This window comes from Myodes glareolus, chromosome 27 (assembly GCF_982192425.1).
Source record: "Myodes glareolus chromosome 27, mMyoGla1.1, whole genome shotgun sequence".
NCBI classification, from domain to species: domain Eukaryota; kingdom Metazoa; phylum Chordata; class Mammalia; order Rodentia; family Cricetidae; genus Myodes; species Myodes glareolus.
In genome coordinates, this window is record NC_142052.1 from 15,082,071 (window position 1) to 15,104,679 (window position 22,609).

Below are 22,609 nucleotides of genomic sequence, written 5' to 3' on the forward strand. Positions count from 1 at the left end.
AATATTATATCCTTCTGAAGTCTTTGATAGTGTTGAAGAATATATAGTTATAATTATAGTTTTTCTTAGTTATGATAGAAGATAAAGTGAATATAAATTTTTAAACTAACTCTTGCTTGATCTCTCTTTTGCTATATGTAATTTTATTATGTTAAAGTTAAAACTTTACTTTTTTATTTAAACAGAAAAGGGAAAATGGCGTGGGAAGTCCTTCTGTTTATGTGTTGCTTTTATTGATTAATGAATACAGAAACTGTTTTGGCCTATAGCAAGGCAGAACTTAGGCAGGGAAAACTAAACTGAATGCTGGGACAAAGAAGGTGAAGTCAGGGAAAAGCCATGTAACCCTGCTGGGGACAGACACCAGAATTTTACCTGGTAAGACACAGCCTTGTGACGATACACAGATTAATAGAAATGGGTTAAATTAAGATGTAAGAGTTAGCCAATAAGAATCTAGAGCTAATAGGCCAAGCAGTGATTTAATTAATACGGATTCTGTTTGATTATTTTGGGGCTGAGCAGCTAGGAGCAAACAAGCGGCTTATTACTGACAAGTTGTGACTGACCCCAGAAGCAATGAAAGGGCAGCCAAAATGTTCTCTGGCCTCTGATGGTTCCAATGTGTGGTGGCCAGAGCAGCCAGGACAGCTGCATGTAGCAAGTATGTTGGAGTAGGGGGATAAGAAAAATGCCATTTCCTCACTGGACCAATCCCATACAGTAGAAAAATAAGAAAAATGGCCAGTGGGTTGAAATTTTGGCATCCAAATTGGTTCTAAAGCTGCAGAGCTCCCAAGAATGACCTTATTCTTCACTCCTAGCCCTTCCATGGTTGGCATCACAAGGGTTATTATACTCTTCTACCTGCAAGCTGAGTATTTTAGTAAAAAACAGTCTCCCTCAGAACATAGACTTTTAATTTATCAATATCTGTATTTATTTGTAACTTTATATATTTGGTAGAAAGTGAACTTGCTAGATAACTTGGTTTGCTGTGTGAAATTTGAGTTTAAGAATGGGGCTTTGCCATTCTGAACATTAGCTGTCTGTTTTCTAATTGTCCTGAAAGGTGCAGTAACTTTACCTTCAAATACGTCTCAATAAGAGCCCAATTCTGAATGCAAGTCATTTCTGGACTAAGGAATGATATCCAACTAAGAGTCAAGGACAAAAGCCCGAGTTCCCAGCAGTCCCAGGCCAGCAAGCCTCAGGCCCGGTGACTCATCCCATTCTTCTTGGGGAAGGTTTCAGTTCTGTGAGTCTCAGCTTGCCCAGTCCTGTCAGGAAACCGCTCTGCCAAGGTACAGGTGTCTGTGTAGAGGTGAGGTATTTTTGTTTAGTTTTTGTGGGCCCAAAGCCACTAAATCTGTTTTGTAATGATTTTATTCAAGATTTCTCTTCACAAAGACAGGCATATCTTTAAGTTTTTGAGCAGCTCTTTACTCTAGTTCACTGGAGAGAAATTTTTCAGCCTGCTGGTTAAGCTCTTTTAGGCTCTAGTCAGGCTGGCTCGTACCCCATTGTCCTGTTCATCAGGGTGTGACCAGTAGCCTCTCGATGCTTCACGTTCCCACTCTACAGAGATGCCCATGACAAAAATTTTGTTATTTTGATTAAAAACTGACAACAAGCGCACGGTAAGTAATCGATATTTCATTACTACCCCGTCTTTAACACCGTCATATAGTATCATTGCATAGTGTAAATTTGGATTTCCTGCTACTGCAGATTTTTGTCATTGCTAGACACATGCACAGTGTTCGCACTGACGTGGTACATGCTTCCTGCACCCGCTTTTGCTCAAGAATGGTCATGAGAACACTCAGAAGCAACACCATGCAACATCCAAGCCTCAGTTATGAAAGCATGCCCAGCTCCCCCTCGTCTGCTGAAACCCCGAGTCTCTGTGGACGAAGCACAGAGATGGCCACACTGTGAGGTCACTCAAACTCTCTGGGTGTCTGCCCCAGAACAGTTCATTCGGTTGTGAACCCTGAAACTCTCCCTCTGCCCTTCTTTGCTTGAACTCATGACTGACTAAGACACTCTGTGGCTGTGAGTGTCCTCTCTGTTAGTTTCCAGTAATTTCTGGATCTCTGTCTACACTGCTGATCGAGATACATGAAAGGATGTATTGTTTCACCACTAAATTTGGAGCACTTTTCTGTAGAACTCTGAAGAACATTCGGAAACTAATGAATGTGGGACAATAATAAGGTTAAGGGGAAATTTTCAGCATATCAGAGCATCAGAACAAATCTTTGTCTCTGTGCACACTTCCCAATCCACGTGCATTTGGTAGTAACTGCAGCTTGTTTTCTGTCTATGCTAAATGGTCTGTGTTAATCTGAGAGCCCTGAAGCACACGGAGTCACATGACCTGGGAGGCCTCTAGGGGAAGCGCACCAGCTTCTGCAGTCAGATTGTTCTTACTTCTGTGCTCCAGAGAACTGAGTGGAAATGAAAGAACTTGGTTTAAACAGACTCTTATTGCACTCAATCACCCAGTCTTATCAGACCAACAATAAAGAGAAATTTCTGAAATCAGAAAGCTACAAGAGTCCTAGCAAATACAGTTGCCTGTTCATTAATAGTCTGACTCGCAAATGTAAACACACAGCCCTTTCCCCAATGAAAGTCAGAAGACAAACAATGGCCATGGAGTAACACACGAAGAAACAGAGGCAGAATGAAACACAGTACGCTCACCGTGATGGAAGACTGCGTGCCCGTTACCCAGCAGTGAGAATTCTCTAGTGTCTCGTCCTTTCTTTCAGTGTAGAATTAAACGTGAGGATGGAGAGCAGAGCACCCAATGGTCCACCCTTGGCAAACACTGTTCACAGGAGAACCCTGCATTGAACTGGGTGTTTGCCTCCTTACAGGCACACTCTCTCAAGCTGAGGTTGACTCACTGGTATCCTGGTTGTTGTCATGGTCACATGGTCTTGTGGAACAGCCTCTGACATTGCCCTTAGGGTGCTTGCTATCATTATACTAAAGATTCAAATGACTGTCTCAGAGCTATGTTCTTGGGAAAAAAAAAATTATTTGCTAATGAGCTTTCTTTAATTAGGCTACAAAGGCCATTGAATGTATTAGTTTTCCTTTATGTGCAGCTGTGGTCAGTGCATGTGATAAGAACATTCGAATGTTCTGGCATCAACAGGAGACTTGGCATCTCAGGTGCAGTTCTCCACCTTGAGTGAAGGTGGCCATCCTGCAGCAGACTTGGGAAGGCTAGGTCAGGCTCTACGGTAGGAACATTTTCATGGAAGAATTTTCTTTTTCCTTTTCTACTTCTCCCCTTTTAAGTGCTAAGAAAACTTTACTAAGATGTCAAGTGAACCATAGACAGGTCAGTGCTTTTCCCATACCGGCCAAAGACGTTTCCTATCTGACATGCAAATGTCTAGCAACACTTTTAGTCATAATTCCAAGGTGCCAATAATTTGTGCCAACATTTAAAAAAGTGGATTAGCTTCCTGTTTACCTTGAGCAAAGACAAAGCAAGAAACTACAAATGAAGAGTCAACAATTTATCAGACTACAATTTTTTTAAAAAATGTATAAAATTATTTACCCACTAATGACTAACAGAAGCGAGAGGTGCAGAGGGAGAGCCGAGCGCGCGCTCACAGAAGCACATGTTTCCCTTGTTCTCTTGTTTTCGTGCCGTACCAAATGATTGCAAATCCAGCTCCCCACATCTTAGCCACTCAGCCGGGCCTCTTCAAGCGTACCACGCATAAGGTTTGAATTTATGAGGTCTCATCTATATTTCTTGGCTGGAGCCTCACAAAAGACTACATTGTAAATCCAGTAGAAATGCCTGGATGTCGTGGGGAAGTTTGGTCATTTAGTACACAATTTCCAACTGTACAGTGACAACAGAACTAATGGGGAAGAGGAGGGCCACAGGGACTTCAGAGTTGGTCCTTTTCAAGATGGAGTCGTACACATGGCAAAAATCTCACTTAATAGCATCCTCTTTTAATGCCAAGAAAATTGAAGTAATTAAGGATTTACTTTGTCAGTGAAAATTCAGTGTTATTTTGTTTGTATCTTAAAATGTCCTATGATACTCATGTGGAAGGATTCACACTTAGGCCTAATGAACAAACCCAGCAAAACTGATTCTATCTTACCGTATTTAAAATGTAAATGCTAATAAATTACAGCTCACTTAGATGATAAGTTGGTTTAAGAGCTTCCTATGAATCAGCTATGAGTACTCTATGAAGTGAAAGTTATGACAATCTCCTTTGTTACATCTTGCTTTTATTAATGGGTGTCCGCGCGATATTTCAATGCATGTAGCGTGGACTGACTGATCGAATCCAGGCATCTTTTCCTGCCTTCCCCCTCACTTCCTAACCTCAGTAATCCTTATTCTACATTTAGGTGAAGTGTGTTTGTTTGTTTAGTTAGTGAATTTTGACTTCCACATATAAAAAAGGAGCAGACTGTACCTAGACAAATCTCTTTTGCTAAGTTGTTTTAGGGAAAACTGTGTTTGTGTCTAAAGAAAAGACTTTTCCAAGAGAGTTATAAACTGAAGTTCTGAGCATGAGTGGCTGCAAGAAACATCTCATCAATGCTAAAAATGTATTTATTTAAAGATGAAAACAAAAGAGACAGTTGTTTTTTAGAAATGCTGCAAAAGTATGTGGATGCTTTGGCGGTTGAGGAGATGGACCAGTTAGTAAAAGCTTGCCATGCAAACATGATGTCTATAGTTTGGATCCTTGATAACACACACACACACACACACACACACAGTGGCTTAGTGGTATTCTCTGGAGCTCTCTATCCATCCAGTCCAGATGAGTCATTGTGCTTTGAGTAGAGTGGGAGGTCCTGCCTCAAAAAGGTAAGGGGGGTAGTGATGGAAGAGGCTAGCCAGCATCTATGTCTGCGTCCACCTGTGTGTGCACAAGGGTACTCACACGGACACATGCACAACACTCTGAAAACACTTGCTCTCAGAGAGCAGATACGTTTTAGTAGATAATTATTAGTATATGTAGCTGGGTGTAAAGGCACATGCCTGCTATCCCAATACTTAGAAGACTGAAACATGTGGATCGTAAGTTTCAGGTCAACCTGGGTTATGAAGAAAATCTCAAAACAACAACAAAAGGTAAAGGGGGGATATGCAGAACTTTCTGGGGTTGGCAATCGATAAGAAAAGTTGGAAATCTCTAGTAAAAGGTTAAATACACTAAACCTAGTCTTAAACAATCAGCATGCTTATCTGGGGCTCCAAAGCACGGTGGAGCAAGTTTTCTCTTTCTCCTGACACACCTGCGCAATCCAGAAGTAAGAGTCCAAGTGCTGTGATACAGCTTCACAATTTATAGACCGCGCCAGCTTTACTCAGACTTCATGCTGGAGAGCATTAATGCAAGCAGAACATTGCTGTGATCTCTCTCTCTCTCTCTCTATCTCTCTCTCTCTCTCTCTCTTTCTCCCTCTCTCTCTCTCTCTCTCTCTCTCTCTCTGTGTGTGTGTGTGTGTGTGTGTGTGTGTGTGTGTCTGTGTAAAGTGCTGGATAGGACAAAGGTTAATGTGAGATTTATTTATTTACTTTAGCACTTCTCATAGACTTTAGACTATCATAAATCTCCAATAAGAACACAGATTTTTTTTTTTACCCATTTCTTTGAACAAACTTATTTTACAGAACACCCCTAGGGAAGATGATGTAGTGCACAGAAGACAATTTGAAAAATCTGGTCTAACTCAACAGTGAATCTTAGTGTTTTGCCTATACCAGTGTCCTGACACAGGAAGCTACGTTTAAGATCAAGGGGCCACCACGATCCTCACCTAGAAACTGTGTTTTCTTCTGTGATTTTTGGGCGTGGCTATGCTCACAGATTGCACTTGGTGGAAGACTATGGCACTGGTCAGACTCAGGCCTACCCTGATATGTACTGTCACTGAGAATTTTGTATTGTTTAGTACTAAGGGACTTAGATTCACCTGTTAATGGGGGGCAATAATCAATATCCGTAACAAAATACATTTCAAACAACACAATGCGTGTGAATCAATGTTAAGAAAGTATCCGAGGTACAGTCTCAAGAGAACATAGTCTTAGTCCATAATATGATTTCTGTTATTCAACAGAGGCTATCAAAGTCTGTCATCTAAAAGCAACAACAAACCCAATTCCTTCCAAGTGAGTCCCTCTGGCTGCACCTGAAGCGTCTACCTAGCTGCTTGAGTGCCTATGGGAAACCGTGCGACTGAAATGGGATCGCTATCCCTCGTAAAGCACGCACGCCCACATGCAACTGGTGGAAGCAGTTTGCGAATCTTCACACTTTTTAAAGAAAGATCTGCTCAAAGGAGATCTTTGAAATAAGGAAACTATGTAGCTGATTCTGATGCCTGCCTATGTAATACTAAAAAGAAATCAGGCTATGTTTATTAGTTTATATTGGAGAGGTTGAAATGTTTTATTACCAAGGCTGTAACATTTCATACTAATTTAGTAATTTTTAATCTGTGAATCTCAAAGCTTTCCACGTCCCCAGAAAATAGTGTTTTAAATTCAGCACTCAAATTTCTCTTCTATTTTTTTCCTTTTCCCCACGGCCTACATCACCATCTCACTGGACTGCTCCTCTAATATGAGTTGGTACTGGTGGCCGTGGTGTGCTGTGCAGTGATTGCTTCCTCTTTAAAACTTATTTTTATTTTTTTAAAACAACTTCTGTGTTACAACTGCTTAATATGTAAAATGTTGTATTGGCACAACAAACAAACAGGACATCTACTTTAAAGGACTTAACACTGAAAGGCAGCTCTTAGAAAATGATCCCTTTTCAAATTTTGCATAGTCTTTTCTATGTGATCTCTTTAAAGAAAGAATCTACTGAAAAAACTGAATTTAAAAACAATACCAAAAATGATAGTTACTTGAAAGACTGCGGAAACTGATGAAATCCAAGTCAGATGATCCATTAACCTGAAGCCGACACATCCCTTAAATCTGGACCTAGTGTTCTTAATTGTAAACTGGAGAAAAGCTTAGTTCTAGACAATATCTTTGGTTGGATGGCAGCTTCGGGGTCCATGCCATGATAGAGTGACCTGTGCCCCTGTAGGTGAAAACCCTGATGCTGTTCTCAGCCTCCTTCCTAATCTCATCGCTCGGTGGGAGAGGGAAGTTCGGGAATTTCCTTAGAGCAACCTTGGAAACAGCGCTGTTTCTTATTCCGTGAAGCAGACCAAGCCCTCTGTACTCTTCTGTGCTCTGCCCTATTTCTTTGAAGGGAAAACGAGACTGTGGGCTGATAGTTGTGGGAAAGGCTTAATTTAGATGATGCTGCCCAGTAACTAATACATTTTAATAACTTCACGTCTCACCTAGCACCGTCAGCTCAATAATTTTGAGGATGAAACACAAGACAGGTGCATCTTTATTACAGATGTCTATGAGGAGGGAGATGGCTCAGTTAAGATGCTAAGCCTGGGGTACACTGAGGCGAGATGGGTAGGCAGCGTAGCGGAAGGTTAGGGAGCCAGTACCTGGGAGCCTGTGGACCAGGAAGCTATAGGAACATAACATGAGCAATGAACATGAGTGTTCACAAAAGGACGTGTCCGCCCACCTCATTTTCACTATCAAAATGTAACACAAGGGCTACGTTCACCACTTCTGTCCCCAAGTACCTGTGACCTGACTGTGTATTTAGAACCTGTTGCTCTTTAAAAAAAAAAAAAAATGCTAGAAATTTAAAGAAATTCTTTTTTTTCTCTCTCTTCAAAATACTTTAAATCACAGCAGGCATAATGGTGTGTACCTGTGGTCAAGTTACCCAGAAGTCCGAGGCAGGAGGATAGTGTTAAACGAGCTTCCATGCAAAGACTCAAAATAAACTTTAAAGTGGACAACACAGTTTTTATGAACATGTCTATGAGACAAAATAGATGCCACTCCGATTTCATAGGTAAAAGTATGACTGCAGTTCCCTCAGACACCAACATGGTGACAAACTTCGCAGTGCCCGTGAGCCTGTAGACAAGTCCCATCTTGAGCAGTGATCTGTATGTATAGAGGAATGTTGATGTTTCTCCATGACAGCTTGAGCCTTGTTCCCTATTTCAGTCACCCTGGAACCACTTCCGGCTTCAGTGGGGGGAAAGCCACCTACAATAGCTCCCTATTGTTTGAAAAGTTTGGCTCCTGCTATTTTGCATGAGTTAAAGAGCCCTTTCTTTCCTTTCGTGCCCAGGGCGTGCATACTCTCTGATCCTGCCCTTCTGAAACTTAGGCAATTCCAAGCTTCTGTCTTTCGCATTTGACATCTGTCTCTCCGCAGGACCCTCCCACTCCTTGTGGCCTGTGTTAGTTGCCCATTTGTTTCCCTTGTGTCCCTTTGATCGCGGGTGTACATTGTCATCAATGGTTGACATTCCTGTGTCCACTGTACTGTGCCCTCCTTTAAGGATGCACCAGGGCTTCGTCTGTGTCCCCTACCTCCGGTGACAGTGCTCATTGTTTAATGTATGTCTGGTAAGTATCTACTGATCGAATGAATATATAAACGGTAGAAAGTAATCGGGAAACAGTCTCTCCAGATAAAGCTAATCAAAGAGAGAAAATCTCAATAGAATTAGTAAAACACAAAGGCACTTTATTGATAAATCTGAGCCATGTAAATTCTTTAAAATAAACAAGAAAAAAACGTGTGTGTGTGTTTACTGAGACAGATTCATTCTCTCTCTCCTCTCTGTCTCTGTCTCTCTGTCTCTGTCTCTCTCTGTCTCTGTCTCTCTCTGTCTCTCTGTCTCTCTGTCTCTCTCTCTCTCTCTCTCTCTCTCTCTCTCTCTCTCTCTCTCTCTCTCGTTGAGGGAGCCTGGTTGGCCCTTTGCTTTCCGACTCGATTTGGTTGTGTTTTGTATTCAAATGAATACCTTCAGCTGTGAGCGCTTCAGCTGGGGGACTTAAATACCGGACTCAGCAGAGTCCCGAGTTCAAAAGGGGCCCCCTAAGGATCCGGGATTGCTCCTCCGTCTGGGTGTACACTGGGTCTGACGCTGGGGCACCCGAGGCTTCGGTTCTCAACCGCTTTCCTCTAACATTTAACGGGTAGGTCTCCTTTGCTTGTTTCTGATCCCATTAAAAAGGAGGGGTGAAGTATGACTGCCGAAATACACTACTAATAGAAGGCGCATCTGAGCTCACATTTTACATCCCACCAAACTTTAGTTCTGTTGTTTTCTTTTGACAGTGATCCAGGGAAATGGCGCGTCCAAAAGCCCGCCGAGCCCAGCCTGAGAGCTCCATGGCTTATTGGAGTCATATTTTCAACAAAATCTCGACAGACTTAGACTCAAAGGAAACCCGATTCTCAAGTCAGGGGCATGCATTCAGAATCAACGGTCAAAGTAGCTGTTTGTGACTAGAGTCAAGGGTAGGATTTTTAAAACAAGAAAGTAGATTTAAAAAAAAAAAAAGCAAAGCAGAGCTAAATCCCGCGGCTCGCCGACTCCTATTCATTATCTCCAGCAGCATATGGGACCATTCTCTTACTTGTCCTCGCTCACAAGCAAAAGCAACCAAGCCTGTCCCGCTTCATAGTACTCTTTGTGCCTGAGCGGTGCCTCTCTGCCACCACCAGCACCACCACCACTTCCTCCTCCTCCCTCCTGCAGCCGGTTCCAGTCAAGGCTGGGAGGGAAAGGGCTCCCTTTACGCTCGACAGCGGGTGCCGCGATTGGGCGACGGTCCCTGAGCCTCCAGCTCCGTGTCGGTTTCAAGGCTCCTCCCTCTCCGTGAAAGACAGACTGCGGGGCGCCTGGAAACCGGTTGGAGGGCGCGCGAGGGAGAGGAGAGGCAGCGAGTTGAGGGATTGACACAAATGGTCAGGCGGCGGCCGAGGAGGAGGAGGCGGAGGCGCAGGGGGGACCCGAGGCGGCGGCGAGGCTGCCAAGAGTTGCCCGCTCCTCTCCCAGGCTACGGCCACTAGCGCGGTGCCGCGGGCCGAGAGCCACCAGCCCGCCGCGGTCCGGGAAGCAGGGACGCGATCCCGGATCGCCGGGACCACTCGCGTTCTCCCTGCCGCCCGCGCTTCATGAACCGCAAGTTTCTGCGGCGGCGGCGGCGGCTGCGGGACTCCGAGCAGGATCTGGGCGAGCGGGTGGAGCGCGACCGCAGCCCGACGGAGGGCACAAGCCGGGACCAGCTCTCCCCGAAGACAGTAGGAGCCGCCACCCGCCGCGCTGCTGCCTGCCCCAGCCGACCGGCGCCGAGGAGGGAGCCGAAAAAGTATGGCTGAGGAGGCGGCGCCTAGCGAGTCCCCGGCCTCGAGCCGGCCGAGCTGGGAACTTTGTGCCGGGGCTCTCCCGGACCAGCGGGAGGCGGTGGGGCGCGGGGACGCGACCGGCCATCACCGTCCTCGGGCTGACCCCCGGCGCTGGGCGAGCGGGCTGCTGCTGCTGCTTTGGCTGCTGGAGGCTCCGCTGATGTTGGGGGTCCGAGCGCAGGCGGCGGGCCAGGTACCCGGGCCGGGCCAGCAAGCCCCGCCGCCGCCCCAGCAGCAGCAGGGCGGGCAGCAGTACAACGGCGAACGGGGCATCTCCATCCCGGACCACGGCTATTGCCAACCCATATCCATTCCGCTGTGCACGGACATCGCCTACAACCAGACCATCATGCCCAACCTGCTGGGCCACACGAACCAGGAGGACGCGGGCCTGGAGGTACATCAGTTCTACCCGCTGGTGAAGGTGCAGTGCTCCGCCGAGCTCAAATTCTTCCTGTGCTCCATGTATGCGCCGGTGTGCACGGTGCTGGAGCAGGCGCTGCCGCCCTGCCGCTCCCTCTGCGAGCGCGCGCGCCAGGGCTGCGAAGCGCTCATGAATAAGTTCGGCTTCCAGTGGCCAGACACGCTCAAGTGTGAGAAGTTCCCGGTGCACGGCGCAGGAGAGTTGTGCGTGGGCCAGAACACGTCCGACAAAGGTACCCCGACTCCCTCCTTGCTGCCGGAGTTCTGGACCAGCAATCCGCAACACGGCGGCGGTGGTTACCGAGGTGGCTACCCGGGGGGCGCCGGCACGGTGGAGCGGGGCAAGTTCTCCTGCCCGCGCGCCCTCAGGGTACCCTCCTACCTCAACTATCACTTTCTGGGGGAGAAGGACTGCGGCGCACCCTGCGAACCCACCAAGGTCTATGGGCTCATGTACTTCGGGCCGGAAGAGCTGCGCTTCTCGCGCACCTGGATTGGCATCTGGTCGGTGCTGTGCTGCGCCTCCACGCTCTTCACGGTGCTCACGTACCTAGTGGACATGCGGCGCTTCAGCTACCCGGAACGGCCCATCATTTTCTTGTCCGGCTGTTACACAGCGGTGGCCGTGGCCTACATCGCTGGTTTTCTGCTGGAGGACCGGGTGGTGTGTAACGACAAGTTTGCCGAGGACGGGGCGCGCACGGTCGCACAGGGCACTAAGAAGGAGGGCTGCACTATCCTCTTTATGATGCTATACTTCTTCAGCATGGCCAGCTCCATCTGGTGGGTGATCCTGTCCCTCACCTGGTTCCTGGCAGCCGGCATGAAGTGGGGCCACGAAGCCATCGAGGCCAACTCGCAGTATTTTCACCTAGCCGCCTGGGCTGTACCAGCCATCAAAACTATAACCATCCTGGCGTTGGGCCAGGTGGACGGCGATGTACTGAGCGGAGTGTGTTTTGTAGGACTTAACAACGTGGACGCGCTGCGTGGCTTTGTGCTGGCGCCGCTCTTCGTGTACCTGTTTATCGGCACATCTTTTCTCCTGGCCGGTTTCGTGTCACTCTTCCGCATCCGCACCATCATGAAGCATGACGGCACCAAGACCGAGAAGCTGGAGAAGCTCATGGTGCGCATCGGCGTCTTCAGCGTGCTCTACACGGTGCCGGCCACCATCGTCATTGCCTGCTACTTCTACGAGCAGGCCTTCCGGGACCAGTGGGAGCGCAGCTGGGTGGCCCAGAGCTGCAAGAGTTATGCCATCCCCTGCCCTCACCTCCAGGGGGGTGGAGGCGTCCCACCACATCCGCCCATGAGCCCCGACTTTACAGTCTTCATGATTAAGTATCTCATGACGCTGATCGTGGGCATCACATCTGGCTTCTGGATCTGGTCCGGCAAGACACTGAACTCTTGGAGGAAGTTCTACACGAGGCTGACCAACAGCAAACAGGGGGAGACTACCGTCTGAGACCTGAACTATGCCTTCTTCCCCAGGTCTTGGTCGGATCCTGCCCTCTCCTGAAAGCTGGCCCCAAGGAATTCCCGGCAAGCCTGGCCACTCCAGGCTTCCTCGCAAGACACTCAACTTTTACAGGCTCCTTGCAACAAACAGAGCTCCTGCAAAAACTTCCATCCCTGGGGTAAAGGAGAGAGGGCCCAACTGCCAGAGAGGGGTGTGTGTGTGTGGACCGATCTCTCGAGTCCTAGCTCTGATTCTGGGACTGTATGCTTTTATGATTGTAAATAGCCTGTGTAAGATTTTTGTAAGTATATTTGTATTTAAAGACTACCGAACACGCAATTTTCTTTTCTTTATAAAAATGTTTAATTATTTAGGGACGTTTAAGCATTTGAAGCTTTTCTCACTTGCCTTTTTCTGAAGACTGCAGAGGAGGTACAATGGAGCACGCTTGCTGAGTGCCCTACCCTTGTGCCCATCACAGTTGTGGGAGCGCGGGCCTGGCTCTCTATGGCACTGAGGGCTGGGACAGGGGTGCCTCTCGAGGGTCATTTTCCATCGCTGCTTCCTTCAGCTTCTCTTTCCCCTCCTTGCTTGCGTGGGAACTCAAGGTGCAGAACTTCACAAAGTTTCCCCATCCGGAGGTGGGTCCCGCCCATTCTAGTTCCTCCCCCTTTTAGAGGCACAGTGTGGTGCCTTAGCCTTGCCCCTCTGACTTCCCATGCTGATTTTTGAGAACCACCTTTCAGTTTCATAGAGGCCCACCCGGTGTTCACTGCCTGTTGACTCAGCCTCCCTCTTCCCTGGTGTCCCTCGCCTGGATATTCCCTCCTACCACCTAAACTGGTCAGAGAGTAAGTGTGGTAACTAATGCCTAACTTTGGAAAGTCTGACTTTTTATGGGTGGGCTCATTTTTCCTCTTTAGTGTAAGAACCTGCTATGGGTTTGGCCATCATTATGGAAAGACGTGGCTAGTGATTGTGGAAGAGCAGCAAGCTTTGTGTGGGTTGGAAGAAACTGAAGAGAGAGATTAGAAAATGTTAGTTCTAATTGCATTTTGATGGTTGATAACCTACTCCCGCCCCTCCCCCATCCAATCCCGTGAGGCTGCCTGCTTTTAGATTTTACCCTTCTATGAAATGGAGACTTTGAGGTTGCCTGGAAAGCCTGGTGAGGAGTTGATCTTTGTCTTCCTTAACAGGATAGCAGAGCATACACAGATTATGAAAATTTAGGGAGATCTCAGTGGAGTGGACTTCCTCAAAATGAAATGCTGTTTTCTGGTTTTAATCAAATTGTAATTAGACTTGTATCAACTGTACAACCGAGAAGTTGTACAGAATCAACATATTACGATTCCTCAGCCACTCATTCTGAGGGAGGAGCCATCCACAGCCCCAGGAATAGCCTGACTTATGTCCGAAGACAGAGGAGGTGGACGAGAGAAGCAAACACAACGTGGGCATGCATGCTGAATCGGAAGTGTGTCCATTCCTACTGCATCCTAGCCCTCTGTGTGCTCCTGTGTGCATTTACAGCAGTATGTCGAGTGTAAATCTCTCAAAGCCATTTAGAGCATTCACTTTAGTTCTCTCTGAAGAGGAGAAAAGCAATCCTTCTGAATGTAGTGTTTAAACTTTAAGAGTTTATCAAAAACGCCGGCACATGGGACCTAAATTTATCTGTCTGTTGTTCCCTAAACTGACATTGGTTTTTGAATTTGGTATGCATTTATTCTGTCCATTTATCATAAAACCATTTATATTTATAGAGGAATAGAAGTTTATATATATAAAATACCATATTTTTAATTTCGCAAATAAAAAAATGAAAGTTTTGTATGAAATCACATTGTTTTGTGCCTCATAACAACAGACCATTCTGAAGCATCTTCTCAGTTTATAATTCAGCCTCGTATCCAGCCCCACAATGTCACAACCTCAAGAATCTGAGAGAAAGTTTAATACAGAGAATGCCCAGCCTGCCTGCCTTCCGAGTGGCATCCATGAAGTCTCATGCGAAGGCTGCTGTCTTGGCCGCAGAGAGTGGAAGGCTTCAATGTTGTTTGGAATAATAATAATAATAATATCAAACGATACTATTATTAAAAGGTAACTCTCACTTTTAACATTGAAAGTTTTTTTTTCTTTCAAGGGAAGCATTTCCATGACTATTGTCATGGAGGTTTATCATTCAGTCCTCACCTCTGATGCTCCATGAGGGATTGTCTTGTCTTCCTATTACCTACACACTCCCAACACAAAAGCAGGCAATCCGTAAGTGGCCACCGACTCGGTTCCTAAGCATCTTAAGAGAGCAGTAGACTATGAAAGTCTGGTGTTCCATTTGTTTGTTTGTTTACTTCTGAAGATTCCATTTTCATATGAAAGAAAGAAAGAGTCTTTCTTTCCCTGAGGAATTTCCCAGTTGACCTACTCTTCCTCAGAATTTATATGTATGTGTGTGCATGTATCTGTACACATGCATGGAACTATATATATATATATATATATATATATACATAATTAAATTTTAAAATAGAAATACACAATTTACATTTTATAATATGGAAATAATATGAGAAAAGAATGCTACTGGAAAACTTCAAATATCTGGAGATTAAATATACCTTTATTATACTTTCCATTACTTTTTAAAATAAAAGAACAAAAGGCTGAAGAGAGGACCATTACTACAAAGAGTGGTCTTTAGGTTGTTAGGGAATTGTGTTATACATCTTAATTTATTTTAAAACACTTAAATTTTAATTTAATGGAATATATATCATTTTAAGTATTAAACAGCATTTGTATTTTTTGTTACATTAATAGAAAAGGTAATATTTGAGAACCTTTTATGCAAAGATACACGTGAAAAACAGTAATTCTGTAGGCAAATTAGAACATGTCCCCTAGATAATTATGTAACATTTGGGAGAAAATTTCAAGACAATTCATTAGTTTTTGTCCCAGGAGTAAATGTCAAAACCAGTGCTACTGTGAATGTCTTTGAAAAGATGCAGACGGGAATTTGACACAGAAAGGCTGTATATTCTGCATTTGAACGTTCAAATAGTATTTTAACTCACTGTCAGGCTTTGTTTTCAGAGAGCAATTTATTTTAAGGTGTGCGAGATACATAAACCCAGGGGGATTTTTGTCTGATTTGGTTGACTTTGCTTCATTCAGTATTGATGACAAAATAGAACTAATCCGGAAAACCATAAAGACACTGATGATTTGACCCCATTAGGATGTTGTTTCTATGACAAACCCTATTTTCAAATGGTTTGATTCGCCTGAATATAAATACACACACACACACATACACACACACATGCACTTACACACACACACACACACACACACACACACACACACACACACACACATCTGCCAGCTTTCTACTGGAGTCAGTTTCTCCCCCTCACAGTATACTTGATTTAGCTTTTACAGTAAATGTGATTATAACATGAAAACCTTCAGATGCTCCTAAATTTTTCTTCATGTAAATGTTATTTTGGCGAGAGTGATTTATTTAGGAGGCAAAGAATTGTATTTTTAATCTCAGAGATAAGCATATGCAAAAGAACCAGAGGTGATATTTCAGCTATTCTCTTGTTAACCTGAGTTTAGAGTCCTGGTCCTTTTGTCTCCGCTGTGAGCACTGAAGCCTTCTGCCATACATACATGATTGTTAAAGGCCCAGCGTTTATCTAGGAAAAGAGACCATGAGGGTGGTATGACATTGAATACCCTTGATATATTTCAGATGATAAATTTTTATATAACTGGAGTCCACGAAATTAAAAACCAAATATGGTTACTGCATATATCTACATGTGAATACTATTAATATTGTCATGATATAGTTTTAAAACACACCAGTCTCAGTGTTTTGCAGGGTTGGCCTGTGGGAGCACAAATAAGGCGTGGACTGTATGGGAATTTGACCCTTGGGTAACTAAAAAAAAATCGTAATGTTACCTTCATTCAAGGGCTTTGTGTTGAGGCCTTTACATTTGCTATGATGTCTTAGAAGAAACTTGCCAAGCAGGTGTCAGGGGAAAACACTATTTGAGTTTCCTCATGGCTCAAAATTCCCTTAAAATTTAAGATTGAGGGAATGAGCATTTCTGTGCACACAGACCACACCTTTTAATAGACATGCCAAGCTGTAGCCAATTATTGTGAGAAAGCAGTTATTTCTTAGGACCTGGCATTTAAAGCATATTCTCTACACTAATTTTCCTTGAATTTTATTATGGTGGAAAGTGTCCTTCAGCCACTGTGGAGTCAAGTTACTTTGTAACAATTTTGTCTGTAGATTAACATGGAAATTCAATAACAGGTAAAAATGAAGGATTTCTCACAGAAATCGTTCATGTGATATGTTCAGTAAACTTGAGTATAGTCTGTAAACATGTGAACATATATTTTGTACATTATAATTAGTTTTAGATTCTAAAGTTCCTTAAAAAAAATAAGGTGCCACTTCCAATAGAAATGAATTCCTTTAAGATGTTCATATTCTAGAAATACAGTTGGAGGACAGAACTCATGTAATACTGAATTTTCTTCATTTAATATTGGAATATTAATTTGAAAGGAATATGGAATATTCAAATAGAATTTACATATTTTACACACACTTTTTTAAAAGGTGAAATTGACACTTGAGAACAATTTTTAAGTTTTACTATTTATAATATGCATATTTCATATAATGATCCCAAGAAATTTCATACACAGTGTAGACTTACAAACATGTTGGCAATGCAGCGATTAACATCAAAAGAGCTGCTGGTGCTGCTTTGAGATAGTTCTTTGTGGCCTGGATTCCTTTCCTTTTCTTTAAAGAAACCCAAACTGAGTATCCCTCTATTTTGTAGATATTTCCATTTCAGATCTCAGTACCTGTTTGAATTAAATTTGCAGGGAAATAGCTGCAGCATCCCCTGTAGACAAAGGGTGGCCTTCATTGCTTTTCAAGGTGGCAGTGTGCCCTTGCTTACACGCAGTACTCCAAGACACACTGTGTCCTGTCCTTGGACATGCTTGTCTTCACCACTGTAGCTGCGCTGCCCATAAGTTCTATGGTCTGGCTGAGATCCTTTCCACATGCCTTATACATGCTTGGCTTCCCAGAAGTCCTATGGTCTGGCTCATACCCTTTCCACATGCCTTGTGCTACTCAAGTGTTAGGAGTATGTTTCTCTTAAGAAGCAGATTTCAGCTGGGGCATGGCGGTACATACCCACAACCCAAGCCAGGGGGAGGTATTATTGGGAGTATTACAACTCACTCTGTGCTACACAGTGAGACCCCATCTAAATAATTAAATGGTAGATTTAGAGATTATTCTTGACTCTTTATTTCCAACTCCTGACAAGTATTTTTAAATGTTAATTTTAGTAAATACCCCGTTAAAAATTTGTAGTTGCTCCACTAGGGTAACCAACCATCTAGGTTTCTTCAGGACAGAGAAGCTGCAGTAGTAAAATCAAAAAAGTTCCGAGCAAATGAGTATTGGAGCTCTGTGTCATGAATTAAACTGCACTCTCATAAGTGCAGGAATAAATACTGGGCAAAAACGAGCAAAGTACAATGACAACATATAATAAAATTCACTTTTTCTTTCTTTCTTTCCTTTCTTTCTTTCTCTCTTTCTTTCTCTCTTTCTTTCTTTCTTTCTTTTTTCTTTCTTTTTTCTTTTTTTTTTTTTGAGATGGGGTTTCTCTGTGAACCATTCCTGTCTGTCCTGGAACTCAATCTGTAGAGCAGGCTGGGCTTGAACTGACAGAGATCCTCCAGCTTTTGCCTCCTGAGTGCTGGGACTGGAATTAAAGGAATGTACCACCACTGTCTGGCCATTTTTGTTTGTTTGTTTGTTTTGTTTTTCGAGACAGGGTTTCTCTGTGTAACAGTCCTAACTGTCCTGGAACTAGCTCTTGGAGACCAGGCTGGCCTCGAACTCGCAGAGATCCACCTGCCTCTGCCTCCCAAGTGCTGAGATTAAAGGTGTGCATCACCACCACCTGGCCACTTTTGCATTTTTAAAAAACGCATATGCTGGTCACAAATTCAAAGTGAGTTCTGTGGCTGTAGTGTTCTTGCCACACCAGAAGGAAAGGCAGTGAGCTCAGGCCTTTGAAGCATGTCTTCACAGCGAGTGCCAATCAGCAGAAGCTTGTGGGATGTAGAGCTGTCAGGGACCAAACCACAATAAACACACTGGACAATGAAGAGACCATGCGCGCAGGCAGGAGTCTAACCAGACCCTGAACCTTGTTCTTGCTATTCATAAGATCTGGTTAGTTAAACATCTATTTTTTTTATAAAGGAATCTCATATGTATTCCCCTGAAATGCTTTTTAAATTGGCATTAACAATTATATCAGTGGAGGGAACTGCTGGGTTTTTTGCATGCTTACGTTTATTTTATTTTCCATTAGGATCAAAGCAATCCATTGGAGTAAGATGACACACTCCAATGGAAATCACTCCAAATGGTTACCTACTTCTACACCAATCTACCTGTCAAACTCTTTTCCTAGAGAAAAGTAGAGTTAGTACTCATTTTTTCCTCAAACTCAAACTCATTTCTGAAAGGAGAAAAGAAGATGACAGTTAGGTCTTAGGATCCCACTGTGATTATTGACAGCTGCAGAACACTGTAGAACACCGTCTAGGGCCTTCTCACTTCCTCATGAAGCTCTTCAACCAGAATTGGTCCACTCCCATCCCCAATGTTTTTTCCAATGTCATTCTTCATGTAAATTTCCACGAGATGTCATTGGCTTTGTGGAAATCACGCTACTATCGTTATCTACTATAACTCAATGTAAATGAAGTTAAAATTGACGTCATTGTTCCAGAACACATTGGGATCTTGAGCTGATTCCCAGCAGGAGATGTCAGGAGATACTGGCCAGTATCTGGACACATATCTGATTATCATGAATGTGGGAAGGGAGGTGGTAGAGCGTGTAGCATGTGGACACACCCAAGATGCTAGGGCACAGAAAAGCCCTCCACAATCACAATATTTCAATATTTCAGAGTGAAGACTCCTTGCTCCAGATGAGTCACTGAAATTGTGAGATATACATTTTAAAATAGTAAAATATTTTAAATATATTTTAAAAATTTGAGAACATTGTGGATGATGTTGGTATACGCAGTCCTCTTACTTTTGACATGTAAAATTTGTTTTAAGTTGATGGAAAGCTAGTTAATATTGCATTCTTGTCAATTTCTTTCAAACCTCCATAACAAAGCACCACCAACTTGGTGCTATAAGCCATACGCTTTTATTGTTACACTTCTGAAGGCTGAGGAGCCCAGCATTGAGGTACCAGTGATCTGGCTCCTGGTTGGAGCTTACTCCCACAGCCTTTTCTTGATGAAGTAGAAGGCCCCGTCCCAGACCTTCACATAGCTCTAACTGCTTCTCAGAAAACTTTATCTTCAAGTATAACCCTGTGGCAGAGGAGGGCTTCAATATGTAAATATAGGAAAACCACAACAAAAATGCAAAAAAAGCCATTCACTCCATCACAGTCAATAAAGTAAAACTATTTTATTATTTAAATCTAGGTAGAAATATATAATATCACACTTTCAGAAGAAAAATTTCTGAATATCAAGAGTAATGAAAAAGTCCTCATTGACCTTTCCTTTCTGTATTTTCCATGTATTGTGGGAAGTGTGCCAACCAGGAAGCCAGAAAATCTGGCTTATGGTCTTCATTCACTGTATTAAGAGACCATGAGCTGATCTGAATCATAGAGTCTAAATTTTCAAAAGTAGTGACAATAAATAACAGATGTGTACAATGTCTTAGTTAGGGTTTCTATTGCCGTGAAAAGACACCATGACCAGAGTAACTCTTACAAATGAAAACATTTAACTTAGGTAGGTTACATTTTCAGAGGTTTGGTGGCATTATCATCATGGTGTGGCTGAGATTACTACAACTTGATCCACAGGCAACAGGAAGTGGTCTGAGTCACTGGGAGTAGCTTGAGCACATATGAGACCTCAAAGCCCACCCCCACAGTAACATACTTCCTATAGCCAGTCCATACCCACCCCAGCAAAGCCACACCTCTTAATAGTACCACTTCCTTTGGGGGCCATTTTCTTTTAAATTATCACACTTTATTTTACAAAGAGTGAAGTCTGAGTGTGAAGTGATGCCATTTGTGTTCACATTAATGTGGTTAAAGAAGATAATTGGTCTGATGACTTCTACTTAGCTACGCTGCTCTTCTTTTGGGAAAAATTCTCCTGCCAATGAAGGGATGCAAGGTGTCTCCGAGTCTTTCTTTAGTTTTCGTAGCTCCCTGGCCTCTGACTTACCAATGCTCTTGGCTTCTGGACAAACCCAGGCAAGTTTCCTGCTGGGAAGTTTTCAGTTGGAATTTTCAGTTGAAGGTGAGTTTGTCTGGTGTCCATCTGCTGAATTATTTTAGTGGAGCTGAATACTACTTAGAAGGAAGTCTCTGTCTGAACAGACTGATGTGAGAAGATCCTGATTCCAGAAGGGCTTTGAAGCTAGAGATAGTGGGGGATATGGGCTGAGGAATATGATCTAGGTCCACATGTGGCAAATCCACAGGCAGATATTCTGGGCTGAGCGCCCTCACAGCATAGTAAGGGTGACCACTGCTGGCAGTTGTCAATGTGTTCATGGTTGAGTTTGGGTAGATAAAAAGCAACTTGTGGATGGTTCTGTCCTGAAGATAGGCAGCTGTGATCTTTGGCATGGGTAGGGGGATGAGAAGGGATATTGTAAAAACCAATATCAACAATACTTTCCTTGAGCTGGTCCTGGTGGGAATGGAATGGAAACATCTCTAAAACAGGGTCAGAACCTTCGGGTGGAAAAATGGTTTTCTTTCCTCCTCTTCCTCCGCCTTTAAACCAATTCAATTTCAAGATAATAAGGAATTTTAGAGGGGAATTGAATGTCATCTTGGAAAGAATGTTGAATTTGTAAGATCTGGACTGTATCCCAACCGGCTCTTAGTCTCAGATCCATTTATCTAAAATATTAATAACAGCAATCTTTTCCTAATTCACATAGCTATTAAGGAGATTACGACATGAAGTTGAAAATGGTACTTTTGAGTACTAGGGTCATTACAATCTTCGAATTCTTCGCCACCCTGCACTTTCCTTTCCTCTCTTCTTCATCCTATTCTGCTTCTCTTTTCCCTGCAAACCTTTCCTCCTTTTACCTCCTTTCTTTCCAACTTCCCTTTTCTCCCCCGCCTCTGTAGCTCACTGTTACTGTTGATGGAAATGGAAAAGGCATGATGTAACTTGATGCCATTGATTTTTCCCACATCCTTTCTTGTAAGCTAAGCATGTTTTCTAAGGCTTAGCCACACAAAGATTAAGTTAATGGGCACTCTTAAAGTTAAATGACACAAATAATGCACCATATCAATCAACTAGAGAAACTGCTGTTACATGGACATTTCCGCATATCTATGCATGCCTTAGGACACACATTTTCAATACAATTTCTCTATTGCTGCAGACAATTCTGACCTAATTGGTGGGTTTCACACTAGGGTAACACAGTGACAGTTGTTTGAGGGCACGCTCAGACACAATCAGGATAAGAGCTATAATTTCCTCTTAGAAACATGGCTCTCTTCTCCACAGACCTTGAACAATTTTAAGGGCTCTCAGCTTGTCCTTGTTGACTGTAGTGCCAAATGGCACTTTCCCTGGCAGCTATGGAAAGTGTTCCTTTGCTGCTGTTGTCCTCTTTTTCATACAGAAAGATGCAGCTAAGCATCTGGCTGTCTGACTCAGGGTCTAGTGTTTTTGTTCTCTATTGCTCCTGTATCAAATCACGCTACACTTGAAAGGCCTACATTTATTATGTTATACTCTTATGCATTAGAAGGCCGACACTGGTCCCCTTGGGCTAAGATCAAGGTGGTGTGTTGTCCCAGTTCTTCTTGGAGACTCTAAGGAAACATTTGTCTTATTTTCCAGTTTCTAGGGCCCACTTCAATGGCCCACAGCAATACTCATCTCTCTGGATTCATATTCTCCATGTGTCTCAGAAATAGGTCAGAAAAAGATGATGCACTGATGTCAACTGTCTTTGCTCACGGTGACCCCACCGTTTTGATGGAGCTACAGATGGCATGCTTGCTTAACTGTGTGCTCCTGTTCAAAAACTCATCTGCCAGGTGATTGTGGCTTTGCTCTTTGATACAGGGCTCAATGTGAGAGATAACTGGCACATTTCATCTCATCCCCTGTCCCCCTGCTTTTTGTTGTTGTTGTTTTGTTTCTGAGACAGGGTTTCTCTGTAGCTTTGAAGTCTGTCCTGGAACTAGCTCTTTTAGACAGGCTGGCCTCGAACTCACTG

At 43.7% G+C, this 22,609-nt stretch overlaps 1 protein-coding gene and 1 long non-coding RNA gene across 2 annotated transcripts in view; one reads left to right on the forward strand and one right to left on the reverse strand.

Annotated features, from left to right (window-relative positions):
* The window catches only part of LOC146889341 (uncharacterized), a 47,109-nt gene that overhangs the window by 12,731 nt on the left and 11,769 nt on the right, over positions 1 to 22,609 (reverse strand). The window lies entirely within an intron of this gene.
* On the forward strand, positions 9,791 to 14,057 carry Fzd1 (frizzled class receptor 1). The gene has a single exon (XM_048433645.3). The coding sequence runs from the start codon at positions 10,291 to 10,293 to the stop codon at positions 12,217 to 12,219; it is 1,929 nt and encodes a 642-aa protein (XP_048289602.2). The 5' UTR covers positions 9,791 to 10,290; the 3' UTR covers positions 12,220 to 14,057.

Bases quoted from the DNA above. Each gene is read 5' to 3' on its own strand.
- Fzd1 (XM_048433645.3), top strand. From the start codon at position 10,291: ATGGCTGAGGAGGCGGCGCCTAGCGAGTCCCCGGCCTCGAGCCGGCCG.